The following is a 26,291-nucleotide window of genomic DNA, read 5'->3' on the forward strand; positions in this document are numbered from 1 at the left end:
GGGAGCTGGGCTTGTTCAGCCTGGGAACGGGAAGGCTCCGGGGAGACCTTAGAGCAGCTCCCAGCGCCTTTCTGGTGAATGGGGAAAACTCTGGGCTTCTCAGAAATCCGTGTTGCTTGTAGAAGGTGGTTAGTTCAGCAGGTTGTTAATAGGAACGCTGAACATGGTTTTAAATGGTATGAATTGAAAGATCGGTCATCAGCTGCCTAAAGCTGACACCGATTGTGTTGTCCTGTTACCTTACTCTTGAATCTTCCTGAATAAACAGGAAGCCCTGAATTTCATAGAATCACAGAATGGTTTGGGTTGGAAAGAACCTTAAAGCTCGTCTAGTTCCAACCTCCATGCCGTGGGTAGGGGCACCATCCACTTGACCAGGGTGCTCAAAGCCCTGTCCAGTTCCTCACAAAAGGAAAAAAGAATCCTCTCCTGCCTGCTTAAAAGCTCTTGATAAATCTTTGTCTCCAGAGCTGTGGCTGTGATTAATACCAAAAAGGAACAAATAGGTGCGTTTTTTTTTCCATTGACATTTAATGCGACAGGATGGACGCAGAGTGAAAAATGTTACTTGAGAGTTTCTTAGCTTAATGTGATTAATGGTCTTAGTCCTTGGAAAGCCAGGATCATCTCTGGATTGATGCACAGGCTCCTTGGATCTTGAGAGTTGACAAGTGTGGTTAAAGGTGTTTGTCCAGCAGAGAGGTTAACTGCTGTGAAATGGGAGATCTGTCCCCTTATAAAATGAAGTAGAAAAGAGGGGGGGAAATCCCTGGGAAATTTAGGAAACATACAATGGCACTTGCTTTCTTTAGAAGCTGAAACAGTGGTGGAGACCTTATACATCATTTCCTTGAAGAAAAGGAAGCTGTCAGCATTGAGTGGGAGGTTTGTTCAGACTGTCACTAGTACAGCAGAGCAGGGAAGTGAGTGAGTGATCTCTCACTCCCCCTGGTTTTAGAGGGGAGGAGGTGATGTTGATCCTGTCTTACTCCTGGGAGCTCTGAGTGTCCTTGGGCAGGAACTCTTCAGCTCCTTGCTGCCATGCCATTTTTTCAGCAGCCAACAAAACAACAATGAGCTGAAGAGGACAGTGATCACCCATACCAAGTAGCAGCTGTGGAGGGAAAATGCGTTTTCTTTTCAGCTCTGCTTTCTTCCAGTCTCATTTCTGGGCTTGAAGAAGAAACAACCTTGCTCTTGTAACTCCAGCCTAGCTTTTGTGACTAACTTTCGAGAGCAATGATACAGAGTTTACATGCATCAATACCCAGGCTTAGGAAGTTATTAGTGGTGGGCTGAGCAGTGGTGGTTCTCCTTGCTTGTTCTTTTGGTATCTGGAAAATGGCTGCTTTCTTCCCAGAAGGGAATTGCATTACCTTGCTCGTGCCAACAGCGCTGTGGCTTGATACATTAAGCCACCTCAGTCTGGCTGTGGGTCTGTGAGCTAAAGTTAATGAGAGGCATAGTTTCATGGTTGGTAGAGCAGGGAGTATTTTTCCATGTGTCCTGTGTTCAGCAGTAGCAGTCCTTTTTCTCCTTCTTAGTAGCTGATGCAGCGTTGTGTTTTGACTTTTGGCCTGGGAACAGAACTGATAACACCGATGTTTTAGCCTGACCAAGGACTTTGTGAGCCTCATGCTCTGCCAGGGAGGAGGGGAAGCCAGGAGGAAGCAGGGACAGGACACCTGACCTGGGCTAGCCAAAGAGGTATTCCATACCACAGCACGTCATGCCCAGGAGGTAACTGAGAGTTACCTGGAAGGGAGTGGACGGCAGGGTTGGACGAGGTATCGGTCGGTGCTTGGTCGGGCTGGGCGAGTTATCGGTTGGCTGGTGCTGAGGTGTTGTATTCTGTTCCCTTGTTATTTCCTTTATCATTATTATCATTGGTGGTAGCAGTAGTGATCTGTGTTATACCTTAGTTACTAAACTGTTCTTATCTCAACCTGTGGGAGTTGCATTCTTTTTGATTCTCCTCTCCGTCCCTCCAGGAGTAGGGGGAGGGCAAGAAGGGGGGGGAGTGAGTGAACGAGGTTCCTGACTGGTTTTAAACCATGACACCATGCTAGGAGCACTGTAGGTCCCTAGGCAGTAAGAGAGGACTTCTCGATGAAGATGCACTCCTAAGCATTGCCTTTATGAAACAAATCTCTAACAAGACACCAAAGCTTCATCACATCAAAACAGTGTTTCATTTTGCACAGCATCCTGCTGCCTTGTGGTCTCCAAAGACAAATGTTTGGAGATCCTGGGTTCTGTGCTTTTCTGGAAATTGCTAATTGAGATGAGTGGAAAGAGATGCTCATATTGGAACAGCAGGAGCAAGTGAAATGTTTAAATCTGTCTCAGCGGGAGAGAAGACAAAGGCAGCAGGGTTGTCATGAAAAGATGTGGGAGTGGTAGCTGAGCCCTCTCTCCTCTTTGCTTTTCCAGTTCCTGTGCCTGGAAAAGGCTGCTGTGTAAGTGCAGACAACAAAAGTAGAAACTGTAATGGCATGAGAACAGTACTCATTGCAAACAGATTGGATGGTCCATAAGTAAGGCCTGGATGAGACCTTCTGTGCGTGGAGTTCTGTACCTGGCACACAGAAGTGTGTTTCCCATTGCTTGTCTTCATTCTCTCTCTGCGAAAGTTTCTGTGGTGTGACACCAGGCCAAAGAGCAGAATGCTCTAGCATGCTGTCAAGCATTGTTCTTTGCCTGTGGGAAACCTAATCTTAATTACTGGCCATGCTGACCTCCTGACTGCTTTCCTGTGGAAAGGAGATCGGATGTGGAGTGACATGGCCTGCGGTTTGTTTTCAGGACTCATACGCAGTGAAGTGGCTTGTTCTGATGCGATAAAGCTGTAGTATCCACAATGATTTTATGAACAGTAGTTTTCATATGAAGATGGCATGAAAAGGGAGGGAAGCACAGAATGATACAGGAATTGATGAGTTCTTGACTTGATGCCGTTTAGGAATAAACCTCCCCCAAAACCACAGAAGTAAACCCAAAATAGTAGCTATCACATGGGAGCAATTGTCTTGAAGAATAAGCTCACGAAATATTTCTTTTTCACTGTGTGCAGTTACTGTATTTATACTCATGCCCTTCCTTCAACTTAGTAGTGGAGTAGAATCAAGTCCTTAATTGCATGTGTAATTTGAACTCAGTATTGCCATGTTTTTGTCAGTGTGCACATACATGCCTGCCACGGCAGTAGTCCTGTGATTTTCTTTTCTGTTAGAGCCATTCAGAAGTAGAAGTAGGAAGTGATTGCTGAAGACCGGAGCAGGGACACAGAGGTGCTAATGGCTTACAGTATCCCTTCTCCACAGCAGAATGTTCTAGCATCTGTTAGATGAGTCGATTTTTTAGCACGTGTAGCTGTCCTTAATAAAAACAAGGAAAAATCTCTTGCTGTTCTTCTTTTCTCTTGTTGTGTGTTGGTTTGTATTGAACGTCTAGGTTTTTTGAGCAGAGTATAATTGATTCAACACTCATAGCAGTAAGGGTTTCTGGACATTCCCCTTCTCTTGCTTGGGAAGTTACTTAACATATACTTGATGAAGTGAGGTTTCCAGGGGAAGTCCCTAGGATCCCCATGAGTTCAGAGCAGATGCTTTGAACAGAGTAGCAACTTTGTGTTGGAAGTGTGCTTTTTACTAACTCTGTGGGTACTCGTGCTGGAAAAATTGCAGTTTATTTGCTCAGCAGGATCTTCCATTTGGGTGTTCTGCAGCAGGATGCTGAGACAGATTTTGCTGGTGATGACAACTCTTCATTTTATCTTTTTTCACCAGACCATAGGCAGGAGGCCTAATTCAGGTGAATAAAGGAAAAGTACCGAGGACAGAGGAGCTTAGGGTAGGGAAGAAGATTCGGACAGTGATTCTACCTGGGACCGTTATGTGGAAAGTGCATCCCTTTGTGGTGCTTGTCACACAGTTGTGCAGAAAGCCCAGGTTTGAGTAATACTTAACTGATGCATGCCTTATTTATCAACATCGTGATGTGCTTCTAACCTAAATTTGAATGTATCTGGTAGTACATAGAGTATTAGTCAGGCAATAGCGTATAAAACAATTGTTAAAGTAACTTTTTTCTTTTTTTTCTCTGTAGCAGGCATCTGCTGCCAGGACCTGTTTGGCATCGTGGGAGAAAATTTTACTTTTCCAGTGAATATAGAAAAAAACCCAGATGAAATAATTTGGACGAAAAACAAGGATAAAGTGGCTGAATGGGAAGGACAAAACACGACGTATTTTCCTTCTCTCCGTAACAGAAGCTTCCTTAATGAGGAGAATGGCTGCTTGACTATATTTAACTTGCAGAACAGTGATGCTGGCGTATACGTATTGGAGTACTTCAGTACTCAGAAAGAAAGTTCTCCCTTAACCTTCACACTTACTGTGCTACGTAAGTAGTGGAAGAACTGCATGAAGAACTTGCACCACTTTATTTGCTTTAAGAAGGCTAGAAAGGGGGTTGTTTATTTGTCAGGGAAGCGAATGGCAACAGTGGGAGGCTGTTCTTTTGGCTCTGTTAAGTTGCTTTGGCACTTTAAACAGATTTCCAAAGGTGGCATCTAATTCATGTGCCTGTCATTGCTCACCTTGGAATGATTTCTTGAATGAGTATAGATGGCACGCTGTGTACTTTCAGGTAGATAACCAAACTCTTTGAGCAAGCTCACCCAAGTTATCCCAGGCATTAGTTGTCTACTAAAGATGTTCCTTCAGGCATACTATACATAGTTAAATATCTTTGGTATTATCCTGTGCAGATCTAGACAGCTTTACATTGAGAAATGTATTTGGCCAGTGTTTGTATTAATCCTCTTGACAGCGAACCATGAGGAGTCTTGAACTAGGCACAGAACCACCACAAACAGGGCTGCTTTTAGAAACAGATTTCTCACAGATGTGCGTGAGCACACACACACACACACACACACACACACACACACACATATGTTTTTATCTATGCACCCTCCTGCTGCTTTTGTTGTCTGTGCTAAAATTCAAGGTGGTTTATTACCAAAGTAATATAGTATGGTCTTTGTTTTTCTTTTTTCTTCTTTCTAGCTCCCCCTTCAAAACCTGAAGCAAGTTGCAATGACAGCGGGGATGCCTTTGTGTTGAAATGTACAGCAGATTTCCCAAAGCCTCTGCATTACACGTGGAAGTTGAATGGCAATCCACCAATCGTTCGTCACATCCCAGAAGTTTTCATCCCTAAGAAGGATGTTGGTGCTTCCACAAAAGCTGTGTGCTTCATTAAGTTCTCTCAAACGGAAAAGAGCTCTGAAATCTCTTTGACTCAGTGCTTTTCAGGTAAAAAAAAGTAATGAGCCCTCCACGGGCTGCAGGTGAATATCTGCTCCACCGTGGACCTCCATGGGCTGCAGGGGGATATCTGCTCCACCATGGCTCTCCATGGTGCAGAGGAGTCTCTGCTCTGGTGCCTGGAGTACCTCCTCTCCTTCCTCCTTCTTCACTGATCTTGATGTCTGCAGGGCTGTTTCTCTTGAACATTCTCACTCCTCTGTCTGCTGTTGCATGTCAGTTTTTACCCGTTCTTAAATAGGTTATTGCAGAAGTGTTACCACTGTTGCCGATGGGCTTGGCCTTGGCCAGTGGTGGGTCCATCTTGGAGCCAGCTGGCCCTGGCTGTCTGACATGGGGGCCGCTTCTGGCATCTTCTTACAGAAGCCACCCATAAAGTCTCCCTGCTACCAAAACCTTGCTTGCAAACCCAAGAGAAGATATTTGATGAAATTTTATTTGGCTGATTTCTGGCTCAGCCTTTCATAGGCCAAAAAATGGGGTGGGCATTGACTTTCAAGTGGTGATGTGCCTTTGCTGTACTAAGGAACTTAGTGTCTAACTACCACAGCTGATGTAGGGTTTTGCTAATAACTCATTCTGGTACATTAATTTCTTGAGGTTACTTTTTAAAAACCAAATACCTATAAAGATACTCAGGGTTGTATCTGTTCTGAAGTAGTGTAGCACACAGTTGCTTTCTAACTGACCAATCCTTATTTTATTTGTTTAAAGGAGACAGCCATCACAAAAGAAGCAGAGATGGTCTTATTGCAGCTTTTGTTATTTGCATGGCAGTTGCAGTAATAGTAGCATTTCTATGCGAAAGAGGTATGTATAGTACTTCCTAATGGAGCTCAACATGCTTCAAGATGACTGAACGGAGTTTCTCTAGAATGTTAGGAAGTTTCTGACTCTGGGATGTATTGTAAACACAGCAGAAGAAACCAGTGCAACTTAGGCAAGGGCAATAGGTTTGAAAGAAGTAATATACTAAACTTTGTGCATTCAGACACTGGGCTCTGTGTACTGGGAAATGTTGTAGTTTGTATTTGTGTATTTCTCCTTCAGACTAGGTGTTTCATTTGCTATGTGTTTCTATTTACTGAGTATTTATGGCCTCTCCCATTCCTATCCAAGTGTGCCTTCACTACCTTTATTCAGAGTATCATAAAGCTTGCCCTCAAGATCTATTTATTGCTGGGACAGGCCTATACCAAGTCCTCTTAAATATCTTGTGCTGAATCTGATCCAACAACTTGCTGTGCTCAACTCATACCCATGAGACAGGAAGCTACCAGTTGGAATAGTTAAAGCATAGCGCTGTATCTCAAAGAGTTTGGCCTGCATGATAGCTAGGTGGTGGCGATAGAAGTAATTTCGTCAGCCTAACAGATTCAGTGGCAGCATGAAGAAGTGAAATCAGCTTGCATCAATAATTGTGAATCCCTCGATTCCCAAGGGATATAGTTGAAGTGCAGGTTGACCTGCTTGGAAAGAATTTCGCTGCAGTTGTGTAAGATTTTTTAGATGTAAAACTGTAGGTAAATACGTAATAACACTTTCTCATTGCTGATATGTCTGTAAAGCTTATGTAGATTAGGTGATACTGAGAACTGTTGCTGAACTTTGAGTCCATCTAATGATGGCAATCAACTTTTCTATGTTGGAGAAGCTTGCTTTAGTTTACCATAGCTCAAGCATACTTTACTCTGACTCTAGGGAGATCTGTCTTTACTGTAGATGGATGAAAACTGTTCCACAGAGACTATCGTTTGTAGGATGGCTTGAACCAATCTAGCCACTTACTATCACTAAAAGTGGAGGTCTTGCTCTTTGGAACAGCTTTAGTATTCATCTCACCCCTCTGAGCCAGTTAAGCTAACTCAAGTAGCAGGAAAGTGACTCAGCAGAAAAACCTGGGTCATTGCCCATGAGACTAATAGGTTAAATCAGATCGTGAAGGGCTCTGAAGGACACTGAGCTGACATACTGGAGGGGTGGGATGCTGGTCAGTGACGGAATCAAAGGTAGAAGGAAGGGCAGGAGACGGGAAGGGGCTAGGGGGGTGAGAGAGGCTTTTGCAGGGATATCAGGACAGGCTGAGATGTGCCTATGAAATGTGTTGCATGAAGCTGTTACTTTCTCACACTGTGAAGATTTGCTGCACTTTGAGCCCGCTGATTTCCCAGAGCTGGAGCCTTTGACAGTACTGGCTGCTCTACATAGAGCATAGCTAGTTTTAAAGTACTTGACAAATAGAACATCTGTGAAGAAACAAAGTTTTGGTGGGATGTGAAGTTAGGTTAGCTCTAGCAAATAAACTTGGTGAGGGAAGAAAGGAACGGATGGAAAAAGTAGTTTTGTTATTTGCAAAATGAAAGCCGTATCCTTATCACAGTCTGCACCTTGCTCAAAGGGGGCAGCGGAGCGGGAGGTGTTGATCTCCTCTCTCTGATAACCAGCAATCATTTTCAAATGTGAGAAAACATGGATGAGCGGAAGGGTGGGAGTGAGTTAAGACTGATGAGAAGAAACCTGACTCAGTGATGTAGATGAAACTGCCAATGAAACTGTCATGAAACAAGGCAACAGACCTAAAACAGGGCTGTAGAGCTGGAGAGGAGGCTGTGGTATCCAAGGCAAATCCTGTTAGTTGCCAGTGGGTAATACTGAAGACCAAATGATGTAAGTTGGCAAATTATTCCTGGCCTATGTGATGTGCTGCTTTGCACAGGCACACACTTGGCCAAACCGTGCTCCTATGTCGCACTTAGGTTTAGCATCTGAAATGGCTGTATTATGTAATGTCAGGGCATCATATGTAACTGTGCTTTCTTTGGTGCAGTTTGCAAGCTCTGTGGGGACAGAACATTTTGCATGTTCTGTAGGGAGTGTGAAACCTGATGCTTGTTGCCACAGCTATAAAATGAGGAGGATGCTAATTTCATATTCAGGCCCTTACTGCATAGACACAAACAGCAGCACCCCCCCAGGCTGCCTTCTCAATCACGTTCTTCAGTCCATCAAGCTGGTATAAATCACCCATAGGTAAAGCAGTAAACCTGCTTGGGTTTTAAAGATATAAATAAAATATACCTCAGGCCTATACAGGAACCTTGTGAGAACTAAAATAGGGACGCAATTCTTTTTCTTATTGTCTACAGAGATGAGTACCATGTGTTACCATATGCTGCTCTCCTAGACTGCTGGCAGTTTATCCTAGATTGGAGTGATGCTGAGCTAGAGACTAGCAGAAGGGATGGGTAGGGCTGTCGAAACAGGAGCAAAGACTGGATGATGCTGGCTTGGCACATCCAGTTGGTTCCTTTTTTACTGTTTGTGTACACCAAGACAGACACACTGATGTGAGCTTTGTGTATGCTTTATTGGTTATCAGCCTGGTTAGATGTTGATGCATGTTGCATGGAGCGAGTTAAGTTGGCAAGTAGGGCACGTAGTCTTGAACTAGCTGGGTTCTAACTTCCTGCACTGCAATTTCCCTTTACTTCCAGTTTCCTTGCTTGTCAAATAAGAGCTCTATTTGCAGTCCTCAAAAGAGAAAACTCAAAAAGCACCTGGTATTACTGTGTGGAAGAAATAGCAGCAGCATCACATTCATATGTGGTGGTGCACAGTTGGTACTAAGACTGTACCTCAACCTTTGCATAAAAGCGGTGTCTTTAATACCTAGTTAAGTGATCTAAAGTCATGGAGTCAGGACAGCCTCACACCCTACCAGCTGCTTAGCAGGTGGCTGGCAATAAATGAGTAAATGTTCTTAACATGCTGCAGTTGCAGGGAAATGTTTTTAACCATATACAGATAATTTGGGTAAAATGGCTACTGGCTGTCAGATACCATGGTTCGCCTACCTGTTGTAATTGGATTGCTTTGGATCATGTGAAATGTCTTAATTCATCTTATACTTTATTAGTATTTAAAGCCTGCACTGTGTATAACCAGTTCAGTTTCCAGAAGAGAAGACATAATAATTTACCTGTGTGCTTTTCTTTTGCTTCATCTCTTAAATCATAAGCAAAGAATTGCCTTGTGGAACAAACAAGAATGGAAGAGAAGCTGTAGAATTCAACACTGAAGAAGCTTCCACCTTTTCTCTTGGAGGTTTTCCAACAAGCACTGAAGTCATCCATAAAGTGGATGCTTTGAAGGCCAGCTGAACTGTTTCCAGTGTCTGCTCTTTTCTTAGAAGGGACAGTGACACTAACACGAAATGTAAGAGTTAAGGTCTTTTTCATCACATGTAGAAACTAACAAAGACATGTTCATTTACATGAATGTAGATAAGTCAAAAACTGTTTAGCTTTCTATGCAATGTTAGATCACTACTTGTTTACAGACAGAAGGGCAGCTGATCTTCAGCAAACCCAGGTGCCTTTTCTCATCTCTGGGTTTTTTTCTAGAACTTTTGATATTTTTTGCACTTTTAAGGTTCCTTTTTTGTCTTAGCTTCTGCTTCACAGTATTCTAAAAGAATGTCAGTCTACCCATTGCTATACAAAGAACAATATGTTTTTAGGCTGCTTGTGACTGCAAAGAAAACTTGAAAACTGAAGTCACTGAAGCTCAAAAAGAATCAAAGATTAAAAAGTACCATGTTAATACAGCCCAGGATGCTGTTGGGTGCCTTTGCTGCCAGGGTACACTGCTGGCTCTGGATACCGGAGAGGGACTTTTCATCAGGGACTGTAGGAACAGGACAAAGGGTGGTGGGTTTAAACTGAAACAGGAGAAGTTCAGGTTCAATATAAGGAAGAAGTTCTTCCCTGTGAGGGTGGTGAAGTGCTGGAACAGGTTGCCCAAAGAAGTGGTAAATGTTCCACCCCTGGCAGTGTTCAAGGCCAGGCTGAACAAACCCTTGGGCAACATGGTCTACTGTGAAGCGTCCTTGCCTATGGAAGCGGGGGGTTGGAACTGGATATATATTATTATATATTATATAATATAGACTGTAGAATCATAGAATGGTTAGGTTTGGATCATCCAGTTCCAACACCCTGCCATGGGCAGGGATGCTTCACATTAGAGCAGGTTGCTCCAAGCCCCATACAGCCTGGCCTTGAACAGCAACATGGGTGGAGAATTCTTAAATAAGCTAAAAAAGCTCTGTCGCATCTTTTTGTAATACATACTTAAATTTCTTACACTTTAAATTTTGTAAATGATCCCCAAAACTAATCATTAACTTGAAATGATTTATTTATTTGTATATTTAAGTCGCAACCCCTTCTTCACTGCACCCTCAATGGATTTTCCACTGCACCTTCAATGATGCTGTCTACCTCTTTGTAAGAAGTTTCCACACAAAGATGTCCTTTGTCATGTGTATCAGGGAAAGGGTAAAACTGTAGCTTGTCTTCCTGCTTGGACAAAGGCTTGCTTTCTGTTATTAATATGGAAAATAATGGTGGAAAAAAAATGGTTGTTTGGAGGAATAGGCTAAAACTGCTCCCAGAAACTACCAGTTCATCCGGTACGCATCATTCTTCCTGTGCAATTTAAAACTTAAAAGGCATGCAGAAGTCTTATATAGGGAGTGGTTTTGAAAATTCCTTGACACTTGATACCGTTGACTTTGTTTCCAAATAAAAAAAAGCAACAGCCTTCAAAAATAGTAAGCGGTTGGGGTTAAGTAACCACCACTGCTGGAAATCTTTAGCATAATTCATGCAATTTTGGAGCTTTGTCCAAAGTAGAAAAGCCCAGGCTAATGTAAGACCAAAAACGACAGGCTCTACACTGTCTCACTGCATGTTTTCACCCACTCACTTTATACAGTGTCCTGGTTTCAGCTGTAACAGGTGTAGGTTTTTTTCTCCTTCCTAGTGGGTGATACAGTGCTGGGTTTCAGCTTCAGTCTGGGCATAACGCTGATAGCAACAGCTGGAACATCAGTGTTTTCAGTAATGTTTACCCCCCCTCCTCACAAGAAGCCTGGAGGAAGCAGAGACAGGACACCTGACCCGCTGTAGCCAAAGGGCTATTCCATACCACAGCATGTCGTGCCAAGTATAGGAACTGGCGGAGTCCCTTTGAAGGGACGATCGCTGCTTGGGTTGGGCTGGGTATCGGTTGATGGGTGCTGAGCAATTTTATTGTGCATCACCTGTGTTTACTGATGTGTTTCCTTTCCCCTTTTAGTTTCATATTCTCTCCCCTTGTTATTTATTAAACTCTTCTTATCTCAACACGTGGGGTTTTATGTTTGTTCATTTTTTTTTGCCAGGAGGAGGGGGGGAAGTGGAGGGTTTTGCAGCATGGTGCTGATTTATTGACCTGGCTTAAACTGCAACTCACAACATCTGCTGTGTGTGAGAAACTTCTACACAGTGGTAGAAGTACAGATGTTCACAGAATCATGGAATCAACTCGGTGAGCCTGCCCTCTGACACCTTGGAGTCCCAGCTCATGCTGATGGTGAGACCTGGTTGGTAAAAATGACAGAAACTGAAAATGAGTAGGAGCTGCTGCTGTGAGTACTTCTGGTCACAAGACACACCATAGCTGGTTCCTTACTTTCCTTTTCATACTATATTTAGCCTTCAGCAGGAGTGCCTGAGGAAACATTGCTCCTCATTAATGCCAGAATAAATGAGAGCTTTTTCATGGGCTTTCAATTCCAGTGCCAGTTGGGGATAGTGGGAGATAAATACAGAACCCAGGAATATCTCTGTCCTTTTGACTCTTCCAGGAAATTTAAGCAAGCCCAGTATGACCCATTAACTGAGAAGAAAAGCATAGCCAGCAGCTGCAGTGGCACTGACCCATGAGGAGAGCATGTCCTAGTCAGGGATTGTTTCATTCCCCAGGTAGGGCTTCCAGGGAAGTTCCGTTAGGGAATGTTAAGTCATATTGTTGGAGGTGGGAGTGGGAGACAATGGGGAGCATTTGTGTTGCTGCCTGTGGGTTTCTACAGTAGGTTTGTGCTGCCCGTGTTATTCAGGGTGCTTTCAATGGTTTTTGGCAGTTCTATAGCACTGACATGTGCTGACAAGCAGAAAAGATGTTCTGCTCCAAAAGCAGCTGCATGTAATGATCTGAAACTCCTGAAGGTGAGTCTACAAAATGTTCCCGGATCATGCTAGTTGAGAGGCACTATGGAGATTAAATATTTGATCAGAGTGCCATTCCCTGCGCCTGTCCTCCGTATCACAGCCTATGGGGCTACTGAGAGAAATGCTGCACAAAGAACGGGTGCCTGAAAGTGTTTATTTTTTCATAAATTTTGTATGCCCAGTCCCAAAACAGAAGAAAAAGTTGAGGAGAAAAAGCAGGTCAGGTAGAACGGGAGGGTCTCAATAGGCAGCAATGGTTGCCTCGATCCAGGAGATGTAATTGCAGACCTTAGTGTAAACCCCAGGGTAGCCTTTCTGAGCACATCCAAGACCCCAGGAAACAATGCCCTGGAGCTGCCCGTTGCAGACCACTGGACCGCCAGAATCCTCCTGCTCATATGAAGGATATGAATGGTCAGCAAGTGTTACCAGTGTAAGTGATGAGCCAGAGATCCCAGAAATCACTGACACCTGAGGGAGCCCCATCGTGGTTTTTCCATAGAGAAGTTCTACAAAGGCCAGTTCTGATTAGCACTCTACGTCTGATGCTACTGTGCCTGCTTTAGCTCCAAGCACCGCACAGCTAAGGACGAGGAAGCTGCCTGTTTCTGACAGATGCAGTCCTTGGCAGATGATTAGGCTGTGTTTGTCTTAAACATTATTCTGCCAAGTATTTCCAGGGAGCTTGGCCCATGTCAAATGCAGAGCGATTGCCAGGTACGGCCGTTGGCCAGACTGCCTGGTGTATTGGCTAGTTCATTTTGGTAAGTCCAAAACTAACATTTGTGTCCTAAGCTCTAAAGTCCCAGTGGTTACTGTTCACTCTCTGGTGCAGTGCTCCTCCTTTTTTAATAGCCTGAAGTGCAGAAGGCTGCTTCTAGAAATTTAGTGCAGAGTTAGTGCTGTCTGAGAAGGAGGCAATGACTGAGTGTTAGAAACCCAGCCTCATGCACTAAGGAACTTCGTTCCTACGCCTCCACTGGTGTTAAATAAAACAATAACCTTCAGACATGGCAATGCAGTGAGTCTAGTAATTCTCTAGTAGTAAAGCCTCTTCTGTTGGAAAAAGGTGGGAGAGAAATGTAGGTGAAAGGAGAGGCAGATACTTTACCTGGCAGGAGTCTTTTCCTCCCTCCAGGAATCCTACACATATCATGTTATCTGTAATATCCCCAGGGTAGGCATTGCTGCATGCACTTGAGGAGAGTACAGGAGCGTTCAGGCACTGCAAGGTATCTGGATACGCACCTACAAGAAATAGGGATAGATGGTTGGTAACATCTCTGATTTAATTTCAGAGCCTGGAAATGAGCTGTCTGAGCAGAAAAGGAAGCACCAAACATCCTGGTTCTGCAGTTGTCACTTCTCCTCTGAACACTAATCACAGCATGGATGGAGCAGGTTTTAGCCATGGGTCCACAGTTCTACATTGCAGCCACACTGATTTTTCAGGTACTGTATTGGGTTTTCATGGTAAAGTTTTGGTAGTGGGGGGACTACAGGAGTGGCTTCTGTGAGAAGCTGCTTGAAGCTTTCCCTGTGTCCAACAGATCCAATGGCAGCTCACTCACCACTAGATAAGGCTGTGCCCATCCACAACAGTGGGAGAGTGGAGGAATAATATGGAGAGAACCAGCTCTGCAGACACCAGGGTCAGTGAGGAAGGAAGTGGAGGAGGTGCTCCAGGCACCAGAGCAAAGATGCCTCTGCAGCCTGTGGTAAAGACTGCGGTAGGGCAGGCTGTCCCCCTGCAGCCCATGGAGGTTAATGCTGGAAGAGCATGAGGATGGAGCAGCAGAGACGTGTGATTAGCTGACCACAGCCCCCATTCCCTGACTCCCTGCACTGCTACAGGAGAGGAGGTAGAGAATGTGGGAGGAAATTTAATCCCAGGAAGAAGACAGGGCTGTGGGAAAGGCTTTGGTGGGCACCTGGCATCCAGCTCGGGTCAAGCACCACAGTCTGCTAGACAATCATCTGTTGTCAGGTCGGGAGCTGAGAGCTACTGTGAAGCACATATACTGGAGGAAAACTGCGCTTCAGGAAAACCATCCTCTCGCTGCTGCAGCTTCAGTTGTCCCCGGTGGATTAGACACCAGTCACCGTCCACACCTCTGACCATTGGTGTAAGAAAACAGAACTCTCTTGCAGTCATTTGAGACCACAGTCACATATTTATGTCTTGCGCTCAGAGAAGCGACAGCTCCATTGACATCAGTTAAATTGCTTGTGCTTGGCACTGCACAACTGAGAGCTCCAGACCACAAAATCTATAACATTGTGAACAGCACGTGGATGACTTAAGTGGTTCCACATCCATAACACAGAAACAGAGGAAGCACCTTACAAAGGCTTGCCTTTAAAGTAGTCACATGGTTCCTGTCCTACAGGGACTTACCACTCAAAAAGACCTGTCCCACACCACTCGTCTGTTCTTTACCCTGCACTGTTAACTGTGAGTTAAATGTCTCCCAGGCCCTCATGGTGCCATACATGCCCACAGGGTACTCACTTCCACTGCTGCGTGTTTTTCCCCAGCCAGAGATGAGGCATTCGGTGCCTGCGGTCACGCAGCTGGTGGGCAGAGAAACTGTTTGTACAGCGTCGTTGAGCTGGGCTGGTGTGGCGAGTTTGATGAGCATAATGTCATTGTCCAGTGTGTCGGAGTCAAAACCAGAGTGACGGATGATTTTAGATGCTCTGATCACCTGCTGTGTCGATTCTTTGAGTGCCAGGTTATGTTTCCCAAGCTGCACTTGCATGGGACTGGAAAACAGAAAAATGGAATACACTTTATGGCTGCCGACAAGTTAGAAGGAACCTCCCTGTCACCTTATGCACTCACTGCAACACAGCTGTCGTAATAGCTGTTTTTGTGCAGGTTACCTTTCTTGTCCTAGGAATCCACACTGAGATCTTACCCATTCCCAGTTCCGATGGTGAATTTCTGCAGGTTTATTTTGTTGAGCTGAGACAAGTTGTATGCATTACCGTGCTTTATACAAGCATTTGGGGGAAAGACAAACTGTCACCCTGAGCTCGTTCCTCTCCCTCTTCTCCAGTGCCTGAGTTTTAGCAAGATTAATGGAATCCATAAGAAATCACAGCCTGTTTCTCACTGCTCAATGGTCACACTGTCATTTCAGAAAGTGCTCTGCATTCACAGAAACGTTTCCAGAAGTGGAAACGCCCTTATGATGCTTCAGCCCAGCTTTCTGAACGAGATGCCCACTCCTTGGACGGCATCACTTACATACTTGGATCTCACAGCTCCGAATTCCTGCTGGAAGTGAACTGGGAGAAAGAAGTAGGTTACAGAAGATCATGTTTTTTCCACTTACTACTTGTAGCAGTGAGCCGCTGTCAAGACCCACTGGCTGTTGATCAGGGAGCCTCCACAGAAGTGATACCCATTGTTCAGGGACACCTGAAATGGGACGGAGTTCGCTGCACAGGTGTAGCCTCCGACAATCTTGTCATCATCATCATCATTGTTGACGGGGAAGGCAACTGGGAGATAAGAGGTAAGAGATAACTGTCACCGTCTAGCATAAGGAATCTTGTGCCCCTGTGACTGAAGCATCTCACTTGCCCATAGTCCAATGATTTACTGTGACTTTAGGACTTCATGGGCCAGAGGTTGTGTCTTTATACTTCATAGAGCTTAATAGAGAGCCTGTCTGTTTTTGAAGCTGTGCGCACATTTCAGTACTCCTGGGCCAAGAACCCCTATGAAGTCATTTCATTCCCCATTTTGAGACACAAGCAATTATGATCAGAGGCAGCAGACAGAAGAAGTTGCAATGCTCTCCCTTAAAAGTTTTGCAAGTTGAACGTGGGCTTCACTTTCCCCCAGTGGAACACCTTCCAAACTTGCTCAGGAAATGAGCTTCCTTAGGAATTCCAAAAAGAGAAGTAAAAAGTATACTCACCTGCCACGCCAACAAAGGCGACAAACAGTATGTATTTCATGATGGTGACACAGCCCCACGGCCCGACTGGTGGACTGGAAGCATGAGCTGCTAGAAATACGTTTTTCGAAACGGCCTTATCTCTTGTCCAAGGTTTTCTCCAGGCAAAAAGTACACAGTGGAAAATTGGAAGATCCAAATGTGGGGATTGAGAGGCATTGGTAGAAGGTGCAAACCATAGATCAGTTAATCATAAACCTTTCCTCATAGGGAGCTATTCTAAGTTATTGCAGATGGTGCCCTTCAATTTAAAAATACATCTGGGCTTTGGAAGATGTGTAGTGGTTCGGTTGTCTCATTCTTCTTTGCAGCAACTTTTGAGAGCAGCCCTCAAACTCCTCCAGGGAGGAGGGTCACAAGAAGGCTGGAGGAAGCAGAGACAGGACACCTGACCTGGTGTAGCCAAAGGGCTATTCCATGCCACAGCAAATCATGCCCAGTATAGAAATTGGCAGAGTCCCTTGGAAGGGACGATCGCTCCTTGAGCCAGGCTGGGTATTGGTCAGTGGGTGCTAAGCAATTCTATTGTGCATCACCTGTGTTTACTGATGTTTTTCCTTTCCCCTTTTAGTTTCGTATACTCTCTCCTTGTTATTTATTAAACTCTTCTTATCTCAACGCATGGGGTTTACATTTATCCAATTTTTCTGCCAGGAGGAGGGGGGGAGGTGGAGGGTTTTGCTGCGTGGTGCTTATTTACTGGCCTGGCTTAAACTGCGACTCACAACACCTGCTGTGTGTGAGAAACTTCCACCCACTGGTAGAAGTACAGATGTTCACAGAATCATGGAATCAACTCGGTTGTAAAAGACCTTTAAGCTCATCAAGTCCAACCTTGACTCCAGCACTGCCAGGGCCGCCACTAAGCCATGGCACTGAGGGCCTCGTCTCTACGGTGTGTGAACACTTCTGGGGACGGTGACTCCAGCACTGCCCTGGGCAGCCTGTTCCAATGCCTGAGCACCCTCTGGGGAAGGAATTGTTCCTGATCTCCGGTCTAAAACTCCACTTGTGCAGCTTGAGGCCTTAGCAGTTTTCAAAGCAAAAGTGAAGCTTAGGGTCCTTTTGGTATTGTTGTTTCTTTGGGTTTTGTGATGGGTAGATTGTTTTTTTCCCCGTAGGGATGTGAAGGCAGACATTTAGGAGAATAACCTGATGTGACTTCCTGCCAGCTCTGGCAAAAGCATTTGCAGTGCCATTCCTATGTCCCTCTCTCCAGATGTCCATTGCACAGTAACTAAAGAAGAATAAACCCTTTTTCTGTGAAAAAGTGTGTGTCAGGAGAGGCAGTTTTCAATAGCAAAGAGTTGAGGCTCACTTGAAATGCAAGCAGCTACTTGTGTCTTGTGTGAAACTTAAGTCCAGAAAATGTTGACTGCACTCCAGAAGTGAGCCTGCCCTCTGACACCCTGGAGTCCCAGCTCATGCTGATGGTGAAACTTGGTTGGTGGACATGACAGAAACTGAAAATGAGTAGGAGCTGCTGCTGTGAGTACTTTTGGTCACAAGACACACCATAGCTGGTTCCTTACTTTCCTTTTCATACTATATTTAGCCTTCACCAGCAGTGCCTGAGGAAACATTGCTCCTCATTAATGCCAGAATAAATGAGAGCTTTTTCATGGACTTTCAATTCCAGTGCCAGTTGGGGGTAGTGGGAGATAAATACAGAACCCAGGAATATCTCTGTCCTTTTGACTCTTCCAGGAAATTTAAGCAAGCCCAGTATGACCCATTAACTGAGAAGAAAAGCATAGCCAGCAGCTGCAGTGGCACTGACCCATGAGGAGAGCATGTCCTAGTCAGGGATTGTTTCATTCCCCAGGTAGGGCTTTCAGGGAAGTTCCGTTAGGGAATGTTAAGTCATATTGTTGGAGGTGGGAGTGGGAGACAATGGGGAGCATTTGTGTTGCTGCCTGTGGGTTTCTACAGTAGGTTTGTGCTGCCCGTGTTATTCAGGGTGCTCTCTCAATGGTTTTCGGCAGTTTTATAGCACTGAGATGTGCTGACAAGCAGAAAAGATGTTCTGCTCCAAAAGCAGCTGCATGTGTGTCCTGGGTTTAGCAGTAGCAGTCATTTTTCTCCTTCTTGGTAGCTGGTGCAGTGCAGTGTTTTGACTTTTGGCCTGGGAACAGAGCTGATAGAGATGTTTTGGTTTGGCCAAGGACTTTGTGAGCCTCATGCTCTGCCAGGGAGGAGGGGAAGCCAGGAGGAAGCAGAGACAGGACACCTGACCCAAACTGACCAAAGAGGTATTCCATACCACAGCACGTCATGCCCAGGAGGTAACTGGGAGTTAGCCGTAAGGGCTGGGAGACTGCGGGGTTGGAGGAGGTATCGGTCGGTGCTTGGTCGGGCTGGGGGGGGCGAGTTATCGGTTGGTTGGTGGTGAGGTGTTGTATTCTCTTCCCTTGTTATTTCCTTTATCATTATTATCATTGGTGGCAGCAGTAGTGATTTGTGTTATATCTTAGTTACTAAACTGTTCTTATCTCAACCCGTGGGAGTTTCATTCTTTTCGATTCTCCTCTCCGTCCCTCTGGGAGTAGGGGGAGAGCAAGAAGGGGGGGAGTGAGTGAACGAGTTGTCTGGTTTGGTTTAAACCACGACAATGTGACGGTCTGAAACTCCTGAAGGTGAGTCTACAAAATGTTCTGAGATCGTGCTAGTTGAGAGGCACTACAGAGATTAAATATTTGATCAGAGTGCCATTCCCTGCGCCTGTCCTCCGTATCACAGCCTATGGGGCTGCTCAGAGAAATGCTGCACAAAGAACGGGTGCCTGAAAGTGTTTATTTTTTCATAAATTTTGTATGCCCAGTCCCAAAACAGAAGAAAAAGTTGAGGAGAAAAAGCAGGTCAGGTAGAACGGGAGGGTCTCAATAGGCAGCAATGGTTGCCTCGATCCAGGAGACGTAATTGCAGACCTTAGTGTAAACCCCAGGGTAGCCTTTCTGGGCACATCCAAGACCCCAGGAAACAATGCCCTGGAGCTGCCCGTTGCAGACCACTGGACCGCCGGAATCCCCCTGTGCATATAAAGGATGTGCAAGTGTTACCAGTGTAAGTGATGAGCCAGAGATCCCAGAAATCACTGACACCTGAGGGAGCCCCATCGTGGTTTTTCCATAGAGAAGTTCTACAAAGGCCAGTTCTGATTAGCACTCTACGTCTGATGCTACTGTGCCTGCTTTAGCTCCAAGCACCACACAGCTAAGGACGAGGAAGCTGCCTGTTTCTGACAGATGCAGTCCTTGGCAGATGATTAGGCTGTGTTTGTCTTAAACATTATTCTGCCAAGTATTTCCAGGGAGCTTGGCCCATGTCAAATGCAGAGCGATTGCCAGGTACGGCCGTTGGCCAGACTGCCTGGTGTATTGGCTAGTTCATTTTGGTAAGTCCAAAACTAACATTTGTGTCCTAAGCTCTAAAGTCCCAGTGGTTACTGTTCACTCTCTGGTGCAGTGCTCCTCCTTTTTTAATAGCCTGAAGTGCAGAAGGCTGCTTCTAGAAATTTAGTGCAGAGTTAGTGCTGTCTGAGAAGGAGGCAATGACTGAGTGTTAGAAACCCAGCCTCACGCACTAAGGAACTTCGTTCCTACGCCTCCACTGTTGTTAAAAAAACCAGTAACCTTCAGACATGGCAATGCAGTGAGTCTAGTAATTCTCTAGTAGTAAAGCCTCTTCTGTTGGAAAAAGGTGGGAGAGAAACATAGGTGAAAGGAGAGGCAGATACTTTACCTGGCAGGAGTCTTTTCCTCCCTCCAGGAATCCTACACATATCATGTTATCTGTAATATCCCCAGGGTAGGCATTGCTGCATGCACTTGAGGAGAGTACAGGAGCGTTCAGGCACTGCAAGGTATCTGGATACGCACCTACAAGAAATAGGGATAGATGGTTGGTAACATCTCTGATTTAATTTCAGAGCCTGGAAATGAGCTGTCTGAGCAGAAAAGGAAGCACCAAACATCCTGGTTCTGCAGTTGTCACTTCTCCTCTGAACAGTAATCACAGCATGGATGGAGCAGGTTTTAGCCATGGGTCCACAGTTCTACATTGCAGCCACACTGATTTTTCAGGTACTGTATTGGGTTTTCATGGTAAAGTTTTGGTAGTGGGGGGACTACAGGAGTGGCTTCTGTGAGAAGCTGCTTGAAGCTTCCCCTGTGTCCAACAGAGCCAATGCCAGCTCAGGCACCACCAGCTAAGGGTGGTGAGAGATACTTGAGTGGCGCCCTGCCTATGATAATGTGACACTGAAGGAGGGGGAAACCTTGCGCAATTGTAGTGGGAGAGTGGAGGGAGTATATGTGAGAGAACCAGCTCTGCAGACACCAGGGTCAGTGAGGAAGGAAGTGGAGGAGGTGCTCCAGGCACCAGAGCAAAGATGCCTCTGCAGCCTGTGGTAAAGACTGCGGTAGGGCAGGCTGTCCCCCTGCAGCCCATGGAGGTTAATGCTGGAAGGGCATGAGGATGGAGCAGCAGAGACGTGTGATTAGCTGACCACAGCCCCCATTCCCTGACTCCCTGCACCGCTACAGGAGAGGAGGTAGAGAATGTGGGAGGAAATTTAATCCCAGGAAGAAGACAGGGCTGTGGGAAAGGCTTTGGTGGGCACCTGGCATCCAGCTCCGGTCAAGCACCACAGTCTGCTAGACAATCATCTGTTGTTTGGTCGGGAGCTGAGAGCTACTGTGAAGCACATATACTGGAGGAAAACTGCGCTTCAGGAAAACCATCCTCTCTCTGCTGCAGCTTCAATTGTCCCCAGTGGATTAGACACCAGTCACCATCCACACCTCTGACCATTGGTGTAAGAAAACAGAACTCTCTTGCAGTCATTTGAGACCACAGTCACATATTTATGTCTTGCGCTCAGAGAAGCGACAGCTCCATTGACATCAGTTAAATTGCTTGTGCTTGGCACTGCACAACTGAGAGCTCCAGACCACAAAATCTATGGCACAAAATCTATAACATTGTGAACAGCACGTGGATGACTTAAGTGGTTCCACATCCATAACACAGAAACAGAGGAAGCGCGTTACAAAGGCTTGCCTTTAAAGTAGTCACATGGTTACTGTCCTACCGGGACTTACCACTCAAAAAGACCTGTCCCACACCACTCGTCTGTTCTTTACCCTGCACTGTTGACTGTGAGTTAAATGTCTCCCAGGCCCTCATGGTGCCATACATGCCCACAGGGTACTCACTTCCACTGCTGCGTGTGTTTCCCCAGCCAGAGATGAGGCATTCGGTGCCTGCGGTCACGCAGCTGGTGGGCAGAGAAACTGTTTGTACAGCGTCGTTGAGCTGGGCTGGTGTGGCGAGTTTGATGAGCATAATGTCATTGTCCAGCGTGTCATAGTTGAAACCAGAGTGACGGATGATTTTAGATGCTCTGATCACCTGCTGTGTCGATTCTTTGAGTGCCAGGTTATGTTTCCCAAGCTGTACTTGCATGGAACTGGAAAAGAGAAGAAATGGCATATATTTATGGCTGCCGACAAGTTAGAAGGAACCTCCCTGTCACCTTATGCACTCACTGCAACACAGCTGTTGTAATAGCTGTTTTTGTGCAGGTTACCTTTCTTGTCCTAGGAATCCACACTGAGATCTTACCCATTCCCAGTTCCGATGGTGAATTTCTGCAGGTTTATTTTGTTGAGCTGAGACAAGTTGTATGCATTACCGTGCTTTATACAAGCATTTTGGGGAAAGACAAACTGTCACCCTGAGCTCGTTCCTCTCCCTCTTCTCCAGTGCCTGAGTTTTAGCAAGATTAATGGAATCCATAAGAAATCACAGCCTGTTTCTCACTGCTCAATGGTCACACTGTCATTTCAGAAAGTGCTCTGCATTCAGAGATGTTTCCAGAAGTGGAAACCCCCTTATGATGCTTCAGCCCAGCTTTCTGAACGAGATGCCCATTCCTTGAACGGCATCACTTACATACTTGGATCTCACAGCTCCGAATTCCTGCTGGAAGTGAACTGGGAGAAAGAAGTAGGTTACAGAAGATCATGTTTTTTCCACTTACTACTTGTAGCAGTGAGCCGCTGTCAAGACCCACTGGCTGTTGATCAGGGAGCCTCCACAGAAGTGATACCCAGAGTTCAGGGACACCTGAAATGGGACGGAGTTCGCTGCACAGGTGTAGCCTCCGACAATCTTGTCATCATCATCATCATTGTTGACGGGGAAGGCAACTGGGAGATAAGAGGTAAGAGATAACTGTCAACGTCTAGCATAAGGAATCTTGTGCCCCTGTGACTGAAGCATCTCACTTGCCCATAGTCCAATGATTTACTGTGACTTTAGGACTTCATGGGCCAGAGGTTGTGTCTTTATACTTCATAGAGCTTAATAGAGAGGCTGTCTGTTTTTGAAGCTGTGCGCACATTTCAGTACTCCTGGGCCAAGAACCCCTATGAAGTCATTTCGTTCCCCATTTTGAGACACAAGCAAATATGATCAGAGGCAGCAGACAAAAGAAGTTGCAATGCTCTCCCTTAAAAGTTTTGCAAGTTGAACCTGGGCTTCACTTTCCCCCAGTGGAACACCTTCCAAACTTGCTCAGGAAATGAGCTTCCTTAGGAATTCCAAAAAGAGAAGTAAAAAGTATACTCACCTGCCACGCCAACAAAGGCGACAAACAGTATGTATTTCATGATGGTGACACAGCCCCACGGCCCGACTGGTGGACTGGAAGCATGAGCTGCTAGAAATACGTTTTTCGAAACGGCCTTATCTCTTGTCCAAGGTTTTCTCCAGGCAAAAAGTACACAGTGGAAAATTGGAAGATCCAAATGTGGGGATTGAGAGGCATTGGTAGAAGGTGCAAACCATAGATCAGTTAATCATAAACCTTTCCTCATAGGGAGCTATTCTAAGTTATTGCATTTGGTGCCCTTCAATTTAAAAATACATCTGGGCTTTGGAAGATGTGTAATGGTTCGGTTGTCTCATTCTTCTCTGCAGCAACTCTCTCCTCATGACCAGGGTCCAGCCTGTGAGCTTGGCTCTGCTCCGGCTGCCCAGGCGGATGACAGGGCCGATGAGATGGGAGGCTGCAGTGCAGAGCTCGGAGTGTAGAGTGTGCCTGCACTGGTCTCTTGAGGGGAGGGTGCACAATGGGAAGGGCTGCTCTTGGTCAGCGCTGGTGGAGGTCCTCCTGCAGCAGGGGCTGAGCTGTGGGACGGTGTTGTTGAGCTAAAAGATGTGACGGAAGCTGAGATGCAGCTGGACTGCTTGCTCCAGGCACAGACTGTGCAGGGGCCTCAAGCGTCCCTCATAGCGCATACAGGAAAAGAGGGCAGTAATCCAGGGAGCTGGGAACTAGTAAAAAAAACCAAAAAAAAACAACAAAAAGACAAAACAAAAAAAAAAAAAAAAGAAAAAACCCACTAAAAGCAAGGGGCTTCCTCCTAAATCTGATGTCCCTGCCTGGAACTGCTTCGCAGTTCTGCAGGAGGCTGAGGAGGAAGCACACACCTCGCCACATGAACAACCAGCTGATGCACAGGTAAAGAGGATCACTACTGGTGCCATCATGAAAACGTGGCAGGTCATAGTAGTAGAGGACTCAATTTTGAAAGGCACAGAGGCACCCATATGTCAGCCTGAACCAGCCTCAATTGAGGTGTGTTGCCTACTAGGGGCATGGATCAGGGATGTTGCAGAGAGGCTGCCTAGTCTAGTAAGTCCCACTGACTATTACCCACTTCTAGTGGTCCATGTGGGTGCTAGTAATATAGATAGCAGTAACCAAGAGCCCTGGGAGAGGTGGTCAGGGGCTCTGGAGCTCAGATATAGGTTTTTCATCAATTCTCCAGGATAAAGGAGAGGCCCTTAAAAAGACTAGGTGGATTTAGCAGGTTAATAATTTTTATAACAGCGGTGCTATAATCAGGGGTTTGGATATTTAGAACATGGAACTCAATTTGGGAGGCCAGGTCTACCAGAGTTTGGTGGAGCTGATGGGAAAAGCGGTTTTGGTAGGAGGCTTGCCAGGCTGGTCAAGAAAGCTTTAAAATCAATGTGTCTGGGGAAGGGGGCATCATTCCATCCCAACACACCCAGTCAGTTGCCAGCACCTATAATAAATGCTTGAAGTGATGCAGAGAGATTTCAGCCACTCAAGCCAATGAGCCGGCTTCATTTGGAGCTCGGTTCAGATGCCTCTGTACAAATGCCCGTAGTATGGGGAACAAACAAGAGGAATTAGAGATGTGTGCACGTCTATGGAGATACGGTATAATTGGTATCACAGAAACATGGTGGGATAGGTCCTGTGAATGAAGTGTTGGAATGGAAGGTTACAGGCTCTTTAGAAAAGACAGGCCCAGCATGTCTTTTCCTCCCCAGGGAGGGGGAGTTGCTATTTATGTCAGTGATAGGCTGGAGAGTATGGAACTCTGTCTGGGGAAGCTGATCAGTCAACAGAGAGTTTGTGGATCAGAGTCAAAGGGAGAACAGCAATGGAGGGCATTACTGTGGGGATGTTACAGGCTCCATGATCAAGAGGGTTCTGTGAATGAAGCACTCTGTAGACAGATAGGAACAGCCTCACACTCGCAGACACTTGTCCTCATGGGGGACTTCAACCATCCCGCTATCTGTTGGAAGGACGGTATGGCTTGGCACAAGCAATCCAGGAGGTTCCTCGATTGTGTGGAAGACAACTTCCTCTGACAAGTAATAGAGGAGCTGACAAGAAGAGGTGCCATGCTTGACCTTGTGCTCACCAACAGGGAGGGGCTCGTTGGAAATGTGACGCTCCAGGGCAGCCTTGGCTGTAGCGATCACGAGATGGTCGAATTTGAGATCCTCAGGGCAGTGAGAAGAGCGTGCAGCAAGCTCACTGCCCTGGGCTTCAAAAGAGCAGACTTTGGCCTCTTCAGGAACCTGCTTTGGAAGGTTCCATGGGATATAGCCCTAGAGGGCAGGGGGGGCCAAGACTGTTGGTTGATATCCAAGGATCACCTGCTACAAGCTCAGGAGTGTTGCGTCCCAACTAGAAGGAAATCCAGCAGGAGGACCAGGAGACCTCCACGGATGGATAACGAATTGCTGAGGAAACTTAGAGGGGAGAAAGAGGCTTATAAAAGGTGGAAGGAAGGACGGACAGGAGGCCTGGGAAGGATACAGGGATGTTGTCCGGGAAGCAAGGGACCAGGTTGGGGAAGCTAAGGCCCAGTTAGAATTAAACTTGGCTAGGGATGTGAAAGGTAACTGGAATGGATTCTATAGGTACGTAGCGAATAGAAGACAGACTAGGGACAATGTGGGCCCCCTCTGGAAACTGTTGGGAGAACTGGCTAGCCTGGGTTTGGAGAAGGCTGAGGCTCTTAATGACTTCTTTGCATCAGTCTTCACTGGCAAAGGCTCTGACCACACCACCCAAGTCTTGGAAGGCAGACGCAGGGACAGTGAGAATGAAGACCTTAGGCCCACTGTAGGAGAGGATCAGGTTTGAGACCACCTTGAGAGCCTGAACGAGCACAAGCCCATGGGACCTGATGAAGTCCGTCCACGGGTCCTGAAGGAGCTGGCGAATGAAGTTGCGAAGCCACTGACCATCATATTTGAAAAGTCATGGCAGTCAGGTGAAGTTCCCAACGACTGGAAAAAGGGAAATATAACCCCCATTTTCAAGAAGGGGAAAATGGATGACCCAGGGAACGAACTACAGACCAGTCAGTCTCACCTCTGTGCCTGGCAAAATCTTGGAGCACACTCTCCCGGGAAGGATGCTAAAGCACATGAAAAACAATAAGGTGCTTGGTGACAGCCAGCATGGCTTCACTAAAGGGAAATCCTGCCTGACCAGTTTGGGGGCCTTCTATGATGAACCTATGGAACTGTTGGCAGAGGAGCTGATGTCATCTGCCTGGACTTGTGCAAAGCGTTCGACACTGTCCCACATG

At 46.0% G+C, this 26,291-nt stretch overlaps 3 protein-coding genes and 1 long non-coding RNA gene across 5 annotated transcripts in view; 2 read left to right on the top strand and 2 right to left on the bottom strand.

The window, feature by feature from the left end:
• The window catches only part of LOC133269691 (trypsin I-P1-like), a 39,881-nt gene extending 23,401 nt beyond the window's left edge, over positions 1 to 16,480 (bottom strand). The window contains exons 1-5 of one of the 2 annotated variants that reach the window (XM_061454270.1): positions 16,321 to 16,480; positions 15,730 to 15,898; positions 14,901 to 15,154; positions 13,500 to 13,636; positions 12,529 to 12,778 (exon numbers count right to left, since the gene is read on the bottom strand). In XM_061454270.1, coding sequence (XP_061310254.1) covers positions 12,629 to 12,778; positions 13,500 to 13,636; positions 14,901 to 15,154; positions 15,730 to 15,898; positions 16,321 to 16,360 — 750 coding nt within the window. In that variant the 5' untranslated portion in view covers positions 16,361 to 16,480 and the 3' untranslated portion in view covers positions 12,529 to 12,628. Of the gene's footprint in view, positions 1 to 12,528; positions 12,779 to 13,499; positions 13,637 to 14,900; positions 15,155 to 15,729; positions 15,899 to 16,320 lie in introns of those variants that run through there. The other variant, XM_061454271.1, reaches the window with a different exon arrangement.
• On the top strand, positions 345 to 7,344 carry LOC133269749 (lymphocyte function-associated antigen 3-like). Its single transcript, XM_061454414.1, has 5 exons — positions 345 to 353; positions 4,041 to 4,404; positions 5,073 to 5,321; positions 5,965 to 5,973; positions 6,048 to 7,344. The coding sequence occupies exons 1-5, from the start codon at positions 345 to 347 to the stop codon at positions 6,161 to 6,163; spliced, it is 747 nt and encodes a 248-aa protein (XP_061310398.1). The 3' UTR covers positions 6,164 to 7,344.
• On the top strand, positions 10,590 to 17,178 carry LOC133269694 (uncharacterized). The gene is made up of 2 exons (XR_009743520.1): positions 10,590 to 11,241; positions 16,687 to 17,178. It is a non-coding gene; the product is annotated as an uncharacterized LOC133269694 (long non-coding RNA).
• A 1,960-nt stretch (positions 17,179 to 19,138) lies between these two features.
• LOC133269690 (trypsin I-P1-like) lies at positions 19,139 to 23,153 on the bottom strand. Its single transcript, XM_061454268.1, has 5 exons — positions 22,994 to 23,153; positions 22,403 to 22,571; positions 21,576 to 21,829; positions 20,101 to 20,237; positions 19,139 to 19,388 (listed from the first exon to the last, which is right to left on the bottom strand). The coding sequence occupies exons 1-5, from the start codon at positions 23,031 to 23,033 to the stop codon at positions 19,239 to 19,241; spliced, it is 750 nt and encodes a 249-aa protein (XP_061310252.1). The 5' UTR covers positions 23,034 to 23,153; the 3' UTR covers positions 19,139 to 19,238.
• Positions 23,154 to 26,291: the final 3,138 nt, after the last annotated feature.

This window comes from Pezoporus flaviventris, unplaced genomic scaffold (genome assembly GCF_033815535.1).
Source record: "Pezoporus flaviventris isolate CSIRO_AGI_PZ_B2104156 unplaced genomic scaffold, CSIRO_AGI_Pfla_v1 ptg000015l, whole genome shotgun sequence".
NCBI classification, from domain to species: Eukaryota; Metazoa; Chordata; class Aves; order Psittaciformes; family Psittacidae; genus Pezoporus; species Pezoporus flaviventris.

Excerpts from the sequence above, each read along its gene's own strand:
- LOC133269749 (XM_061454414.1), top strand. Across the intron at positions 4,405-5,072 it reads CTTCACACTTACTGTGCTAC|CTCCCCCTTCAAAACCTGAA; the intron begins GTAAGTAGTGGA and ends TCTTCTTTCTAG.
- LOC133269690 (XM_061454268.1), bottom strand. The coding sequence starts at position 23,033 with ATGAAATACATACTGTTTGTCGCCTTTGTTGGCGTGGCAG. Across the intron at positions 22,572-22,993 it reads CGCCTTTGTTGGCGTGGCAG|TTGCCTTCCCCGTCAACAAT; the intron begins GTGAGTATACTT and ends CTTATCTCCCAG. Across the intron at positions 20,238-21,575 it reads AAACACACGCAGCAGTGGAA|GTGCGTATCCAGATACCTTG; the intron begins GTGAGTACCCTG and ends TATTTCTTGTAG.